Genomic DNA, 8,312 nt, shown 5'->3' on the forward strand with positions numbered 1-8,312 from the left:
CTTTCCAGACACACTTCTCATTGCAGAGGCAAACTGGACCAAGGAAAAGCCAGAGACCAATGTCAAAGCAAGTGCAGGGAAGTGGGGCCCTGGCCACCATCACAAGGGGCCCAGTGGGATCGGGTGAATCAAGGTGGGCTTCTTAGAAGCGGTGGGTGTGGTCCCAAAGGTACCTGCTGTGGGAAGAGCAAGAAAGAACGGAGGTGACCAGCAGGCATGGGGGCCAGGGGGTGGGAGGGAGGCTCAAGTGGGCAGAGTAGACTGGAGTGGGCGGAGCTGACCTCGTAGGTTCTCATGGTTCTGAGATAGGAAGGGCTGCCTTGAAGCGGGGCTGGGGAGATCTGTCTCCCAGCCCCCTCCCCCCTCAGGCCTGAAGCACTACTTGGATCCAGTCACCCCACCCCGGGCAGAAGCTTCGGGACTCCTTTGCGCTCTATCGCTGAGCCTTTACCCACCACCTCTCCAGCTCGGCCTCACGCTGCCCCGGCGGGAACCTGAGCTTCAGCCAGACTGGGCTCCCGGCGGTCCCTGTGCTTCCCAGAAGCTTCTCGGACACTCTGTGCTCTATGGGCCCCCCTCCTGATGCCTCTTGGTCCTCTCAGCCCACCTCCCTTCCAGCACACACCTGCCGTGGCCGGGCGGTCCCTGGTAGGGCGCATACCGCCGGCCGCACGCCGGCCTCTCGTGGGTGTGTGTCGTGGTTGTATGTTGTGGCTCCTACGTTCTCAGGCTGCAGCCATCTGGAGAGTCAGCACTGTGTCTTAGTGACATTTGTGTCCTCGGCAGCCCCCTTCCAGGTCTGCTGCACGCAGGCGGTGCTCAATAAGCATTTAAGGGAATTTAATCAGCCTTCCTGCCCATTCCCCCTGCCCTTTTGGGGTTGCCCTGCAGGTGGGACCACTGGAAATAGTTCTGTCTCAGCCAGCCTCTCCGTGTCTGTTCTGCGTGGGTCAAAAAGAGACCTGGCCCCTCGGCCTCTTCTTTCTGGGGGCATCCCTAAAGCTGTATGACTTACCTGGTGCCTTCTTTCTTCCTGGGGTGGGGGTGGGTTCCACCCTGCTGAGGGCAGGCCCCGTGTGGGCACAGGGTCCTCGTGGGGTGCATATTCTCCCCACACCCGAACCACGTTCAGCGTGAGCTATGCAAGAGTGTTTCCTCGCTCCTCAGACATCGATGAATGTTTAAGCTCCTCTTGTGAGGGCCACTGCGTGAACACAGAAGGCGGGTTCGTGTGCGAGTGTGGGCCGGGCCTGCAGCTGTCTGCTGACCGCCACAGCTGCCAAGGTGAGTGGCTCTGCAAGGGGTAATGATGGTGTCGTTGCCACCGCCGCTAGGCTCTGATGCTGAACTCACGGCCCTGCCAGGCCCAACGCGTGCTCTCCAGGCATGATTGCGTTTCAGCTTCACCACGGTCCTCTGAGGGAGATGCTGTTCTCATCCTCACTTTCAGGATGAGGCTTGCCCAAGGCCCTTCTGTCAGTAGGGGCAGAAGGAGTCGGCTTGCATGCGGGTGTGTCTGACGCCAGGGCCTTTGCTCTGGACCACGACTCAGTAGAAGCTGCTGCTGCCATCACTGTAGGGTAGGGGGGTGGTGGGGGCGAGGGAGCGGCCGAGACTCACCAGAAGGAGGAGGCCACTGAGCTGGGGGAAGGCTGAGGGGGCGGCTGACACGTCTCGGGGGCTCTGTGGGAGAGCCGTGCTGCGACAGTCACCTCAGCCACCTGCCGGGGTGCTGGGCCGGGCTCTGGAGACACACGGCCAGGAAGAAAACATCCTGCCCCCCAGCGACCTCCCCACTCCCCCCACCCCCGGTCTGGTGGGAGGGGAAGAACAATACGGTCGGGTCGAGGGGCTAAGTGCTGTGGGAGCCCAGGGGAGAGAAGGAATCTTTTCTCCTAAGTGAACAGGATGAGCGAGACCTTTTCAAATAATGACTCATTCCTTAAAAATGATTTTTATTTACAGAAATTATGTCAGGAAACATTCTCTCTTTAACAAGGCAACTAAGACAGAAGCTCCCCTTGATACTGTGGTATCATTTTCTGGGTGTTTGAAATTTTCATAAATTATTTTAAAAGTTTTTTTTTTTTCTTCGATACGCGGGCCTCTCACTGCTGTGGCCTCTCCCGTTGCGGAGCACGGGCTCCGGACGCGCAGGCTCAGCGGCCGTGGCTCACGGGCCCAGCCACTTCGCGGCACGTGGGATCCTCCCGGACCGGGGCACGAACCCGCATCCCCTGCATCGGCAGGTGGACTCTCAACCACTGTGCCACTAGGGAAGCTCTTTAAAAGTTTTAAAAGTCATGGCCCTAGCCCCAGGCCATCTCTCCCACGCCCAACCTCCGTGCTCCCTAGAGAATAGCCCTGGTGTCTTAGTATCTGCTTGGGCTGCTATAACAAAATAGCACAAACTGGGTGGCTTAAACAACAAAAATTTATTCTCACAGTTCTGGAGGCTGGGAAGTACAAGATCACAGTGTTGGCCCACTCAGTTACTGGTGAGGGCTGTCTTCCTGCCTTGCAGACAGCTACCTTCTCTTTGTGTCCTCACAAGGCAGAGAGAGAGCAAGCTCTCTCATGGCTCTTCTTCTAAGGGCAGTAATCCCATCATGAGAGCCCCACCCTCAAGACCTCATCCAAACCTAATTATGTCCCAAAGGCCCCACCTCCTAATGTCATCACATTGGGGGTTAGGGCTTCCATTTATGAATTTGGAGGGAATGCAGTTCATCCATAGCACTTAGTTATCAATCTGATGAGTGCCCTGTCTGCCTCTCCCCAGTACGTGTACGTACACACATGTGCACTTACAGAGATATGACGATAAGAGATGGGTGGCTTACAGTTGTTGAACTCCTGTATTCCTGGCACCATGCTAAGCATTTAACATGCATTTTCTCAATTTTGTCCTCAAAATTGTCCTATGAAGTTGGTACTGTTTATTTCCATTTTCCTGGTAGGAGTACTGAGGCTTAAAGAAGTTAACTTTCTCAAGATCACATTAGGGCTTCAATGTGAACCCAGTCATTCTTCTGCCTGCTTTTTTCCCTTCAACAATCTGTCATGAAAACCTCTTCACATCAGGGTCAATAGACTTGCTTTATCCTTTTCAGCTACTACCTGGTACTTCGCAGTGCAGATATCCCGTAGTTTACTCACTCTTCTCTTACTGATGAACATGCAGATCATTTCCAGCTTTTTCCCAATTTCAAACAATGGCTTGGGGAAGCTTTGACAGAGGAGGTAGTATAGAAGCTGAGTTTTGAGGTATGAGTAGGAGTTTTCCAGCCAGACAAGATGGGAAGGTATTCCAAGCAGATAGGAGAACATGGGCAAAGGGGGAGGGCCACAAGAGTATGGTGCCTTTGGAAGATGGCAAGAATTTGGGCCAGAGTAAAGGTGAGAGGCAAGGAGAGAGGTGGGAAAGGCAGCCCAGGACTCGTGGTGCTGCACTGGTGCTTGTGGGAGCCTTGGAGGGATTTTAAGCAGAAAGTGGCCTGATCAGAGGTGCCCTTTGGTCAGAACATCCTGGGGGCTCTGTAGAGGGTGGCTTGGGAGGAGCACAGGAGGGGCAGAGAGACACACAAGGCTGTTATCCTCCAGGCCAGAGACAAAGCCCAGGGCATCTGGGCTAGGGTATGGCAATGAGGGTGGAGAGAAGTGGGCTGGTCCAGGGAGGACTTAGGAGTTGATAGACTGAATGTGGGTGGTGAGAAGGAGAGGGGTTACGAGTCGGGTAGGAGATAGTGATGAGAGAGGTAGGAAGAGAGGGCCACCTATTTCCAAAACTCCACGCGGAAATGAGCTCCAGCTGTGTCCTGTTCCCTTCCAGACACTGATGAATGCCTTGGGACCCCCTGCCAGCAGAGATGTAAAAACAGCATTGGCAGCTACAGGTGTTCCTGTAGAACTGGCTTCCATCTGCACGGCAACCGGCACTCCTGTGTAGGTAAGGCAGGGGACCCTGTTGTCTTCACACTTAGGCTGCCAATCAGGAGGACGGACAGGGCGAGCCCAGGGACAGGGAAAGGTCAACAGTCTGGACCTCCTGGTTCCCTGGAGCCCGCAAGTGCTTGAGCCTTTGCTCAGAGCCTGCCTTTCCCTGGGGTTGGCGTGGCTCCTAATGGAAGACCCCGTCTTGGACTTTTCCTGGCCACGTGCCACTTTCATCCTGTTATGTTTCTCTTCCACCCTCTCCCAGATACACCCCAAGGATTCCTCTCTGCTCACCCATTTTCTTGGCTGCTTTAGCTCCCCTTGGTAAATAAAGCACGTTATGTCTTGGTTCCTCTGGTTTAGAAGGAGACCCCTGTTTTCTCAGCCCATTGCAGAAATTTCCAGAAAGGGATTGGCATGTTTGGCTTGAGCTTGGCTCATGGGTTGAAGGTGGGGTCCCATGGGCCTGAAAAAAGACCTTGTTCTAGCAGAGTTGGGTGTTTGTCCTGAAGCCTGCCCTGAGCAGTGTGGTGATTTTTGAGACTCTTTTTTCAGAAGGGCCCATAGCACCTGATGCCCAACAGTGGGTTGGTGGAAGGTTTGGAGGTGAGATTCCCAGTGGGGCCCATCCCCACCAGCCAGCACTTAATCATTGCTGCACAGTGCTGGGGTATGAGTCACTGGTGCATTCATTAAGGAGACTAGCACTAGACTTCAGCCCCATTCCCAGACATCTGAGTCACACTGGCACCCTGGGGCAGGGAAGGACCCCATAAGAACATGGCAGGGAGACTCCCCCAGCCTTTTGGGGTGAGGGATGGGGGAAGAAGGACTCGGTAGCCCCGATAAGGCAGCCGTCGGTAGCGAGGCTCTCCCGCAGATGTAAACGAGTGTCGGAGGCCACTGGAGAGGCGAGTCTGTCACCATTCTTGCCATAACACCGTGGGCAGCTTCCTGTGCACCTGCCGACCTGGCTTCAGGCTCCGAGCTGACCGAGTGTCGTGTGAAGGTGAGCGCTGGGCCCCGCCACCCGGCGCTGGGCCCCGCCTCTGGGCCCCAGGCCCCACCCTCCCGGACCGGGCCCTCTTCCTTCCCCCTGAATTTTTTTTCAGTTCATCTCGTTTGTTATTTCCAACATCCCCCTTTCATCCTTTCTGTCTCCTTCCACTTCTTTTCCCATTCTTTTTTTTTTTTCTTTTTTTTGCGGTACGCGGGCCTCTGACTGTTGTGGCCTCTCCCGTTGCGGAGCACAGGCTCCGGACGCGCAGGCTCAGCGGCCATGGCTCACAGGCCCAGCCGCTCCGCGGCATGTGGGATCTTCCCGGACCAGGGCACGAACCCGTGTCCCCTGCATCGGCAGGCGGACTCTCAACCGCTGCGCCACCAGGGAAACCCCGCCCTCTTGTCTTTCTGTCTTTCACACTGTTGGGCAGTTGCTGTCCATCTGCAGGGAAAATGTGCACTGTTCCTAAGTGTGTGTGTGTTTGAGTGTGTGTGTGTGTCTCAGGGGAGGCATCCTCTTGGAAGCTGGCCTGTCTGCCATGGGCCCAGAGAGGACCCTGGGCCCTTCCTCCCCCTGAGCCTCTGCATCTCCTCCTGGGAAGCCACAGCTGGATGGGAGGGTCGGGGACACACTCCTGACACTCCCAGGTCGGATCCCTGAGGGCTTAGAGAAGGTCTGCGTGGTTCAGGAAAGCCCGAGTCTCCTTTGCGGCCGGCGAGGGAGGGAAGGGATTTTGCTGCACGAGAAGCGGCTGGGCCTCCCGCATCGCCAGCGTGTAACTTCGGGCTGCTCGTGGTACTTTTTCATCAATCTTCTTCCCCGATCGTCACCGCAGCCCCATTAGTTTGAGGTTGAACTGGTGGTATTAGATCTATCATGTTGAAGAAACTGGCCCAGACACATTCAGTGATTTGTGGTGGTACGCCTGAGTCCACGCCCCTCGAATCTCGCCTCCTGCCCCCGCTGCCTCCCTGCAGACACCTCTGTGTTTCCGTTTCAGCTTTCCCCAAAGCCGTGCTGGCCCCATCTGCCATCCTGCGGCCCCTGCAGCACCCCCCTAAGATGCTACTGCTGCTTCCGGAGGCAGGCCGGCCCGCCCTCTCCCCAGGGCACAGCCCTCCTTCTGGGGCTCCAGGGCCCCCAACTGGAGTCAGGACCACACGACTGCCATCTCCCACACCTGCACTACCCACGTCCTCTGCTTCTGCCCTGACGCAGCTGCTGTCCGCCCCAATGGCCACCCCAGTGCCTAGTCCCTCTCCGTTGGGGACCCTCAGACCTCCCTCACGAATCCAGGAGAAGGTGGTGGTGACCCCTTCCTTGCCCAGGGGCCCTGAGGCCACGCAGCTGGCACCAGGGCCCTCTGCCTGTTGGCACCTGGGAGCCATGCATGAGTCCGGGAGCCGCTGGACAGAGCCTGGCTGTTCCCAGTGCTGGTGCGAGGTGGGTGTGAGGGGTCCCCCGGGCTTCCCTGGTCTGGTGTCTGGGGCATTGTGGTGGCTGGAACTCCAGTTTCTGCTTCTAGGATGGGGAGGTGACCTGTGAAAAGGTGACGTGTGAAGCTGCTTGTTCTCACCCGATTCCCTCCGGAGATGGGGGATGCTGCCCATTGTGTACAGGTGGGAGCTGGTCTGGGGAAGGCTGTGAGTTTCTCACATGGTACTGCCTCTTCCCTTTCCTAGCCTTTCTGCAGCTGAAAGGCTGTTCTCCAACTTCCGTGTGTCACCTGAAGGGTGATCCCTGGGCCTAGCCCCCAGAGCTTCTGATTTAGCAGGTGCTGGGTAAGGCCCGGGAATTTGCATTTCTAACAAGTTCCCAGGTGATGTTGACGCTGCTGCTTCGGGGACCACACTTTGAGAACCACTGGTCTGTGCTCTCAAGGGGAACTTTTGACCTTCCGGGGATCCTTTTTGAGCTTCGTTCTTTCATTTATTCCTTCATTCAGCAAGTTTCTCCAGACCCACTCTGCAGTCCCCTCCCCTGCCCCTGTCCCCCTCCTACTGCAGGAGGAGTAATCGTTTATAAATTCTACCCCTGTTCTGATTCCCTCCCACAATCTGCTGACAATTTTTCATCTGCTTCCCATTGCTGTCAGGATAAAGACCTCAAATCTTACCAAGTCCTTCAGCAGAGCTCCGTAACACTCACCCTGCGCGCGAATCGCTGGGAATCCTGTTAAAATGCACGTTCTCATCCGGTAGCTGTGGGGAGGGGCCTGAGCGGCTGCATTTCTATGAAGCTCCTGGTGGTAAAGGTGTTGAGGTTGCTGCACTTCAAGCAGCAGTGAAAAAATCTTCCTAAGGGTTAGAATGAAAAGGCAACTTGCTGATTTTCTTAATGATAATTGTGATTTTTTACTGTGTCCCTACTGTGTACTAAGCCCTGAGTGTAACTTGCTGGGTACATTCCGTCTGAGGTTGTGCATCCTTCCAAGTCCCCTGCAGGGCATGTGGTGGTATTTCCATTTTACAGTAAAGACAGCTGAGTCCCAGAGAGATTGAGTGACACATCCGGGTCCAAAGCCACTCAGGTGACAGGCCAGGTTTGGAACCTGGGGCTGTCTGGCTGCCTTTCCTGCCTTATGGCAATAAAATGCCATGCTTTCAACACAGTTCTGGGTTTATCAGACATAAATGGGACCCTCCCAGGGCACCCTGTGTGGGTGTCTCCTGTAGTTCTCCAGGGGTCTTGGGACCACACCGTTCTGAGTACCTAGATCTGTCACTCCTGGGGCATCCGAGCCAGTGAGAGAAGGTTCCAGGTACATTATGCCTGGAAAAGTAATGAGACCTCAAGCTTCCTCTACTTTAAGAGGTCTGATGTCTCCACTCCTGTTTGTCTTTCAAAGGCTGTTTTCACAGTGGCGTCATCCGGGCTGAAGGGGACGTGTTTTCACCTCCCAACCAGAACTGCACTGTCTGTGTCTGTCTGGTGAGCATCACAAGATCCCTGAAGCCTCGTGGGTGTTTTCTTAACCTTTGGGGGTTTTAGAGGAAGGGGGAAAGACCGGATGTTAAAGGTGAGCTCGTTGAATGGAGGGAGAGTTCTCAGGTTGTGGATTTTGGTCGCAAGTTGTGGAATTTAAAAGCGTGGGGGGTGGGAAGCCTGTAGTGTGTGGAGTCAGGGAGGTTTTGCTGAGCAGAAAAGAGCCAACATGCAAACAGGGTCCATCTGTCTAGGAAGGGGAGGGGATGCAACTCCCTCGGAAACTTCCTACCAGGGAGGCCGTTTTTCTCTCCAGGCAAAATATTTGCCGGCACAATAAAGGTAGCCGCGTTGGGAGGGAGAAGGCTCATTACCAGACTCAGCTTGTTAAGAGTATTTTGCAAAAAAAAAAAAAAAAAAAAAAAAAAAAAATTTTTTTTTTAGGGAA

General features: G+C 55.1%; 1 protein-coding gene across 1 annotated transcript in view; it reads left to right on the forward strand.

Annotated features, from left to right (window-relative positions):
* VWCE (von Willebrand factor C and EGF domains) overlaps window positions 1-8,312 on the forward strand; it is a 29,966-nt gene that overhangs the window by 6,018 nt on the left and 15,636 nt on the right. The window contains exons 5-10 of the mRNA XM_024749083.1: window positions 1,168-1,284; window positions 3,833-3,949; window positions 4,817-4,945; window positions 5,940-6,382; window positions 6,465-6,558; window positions 7,788-7,870. Of these exons, the coding sequence (XP_024604851.1) occupies window positions 1,168-1,284; window positions 3,833-3,949; window positions 4,817-4,945; window positions 5,940-6,382; window positions 6,465-6,558; window positions 7,788-7,870 (983 nt within the window). The remainder of the gene's footprint in view (window positions 1-1,167; window positions 1,285-3,832; window positions 3,950-4,816; window positions 4,946-5,939; window positions 6,383-6,464; window positions 6,559-7,787; window positions 7,871-8,312) is intronic.

Source organism: Neophocaena asiaeorientalis, unplaced genomic scaffold (assembly GCF_003031525.2).
Source record: "Neophocaena asiaeorientalis asiaeorientalis breed wild unplaced genomic scaffold, Neophocaena_asiaeorientalis_V1.1 scaffold43, whole genome shotgun sequence".
NCBI classification, from domain to species: domain Eukaryota; kingdom Metazoa; phylum Chordata; class Mammalia; order Artiodactyla; family Phocoenidae; genus Neophocaena; species Neophocaena asiaeorientalis.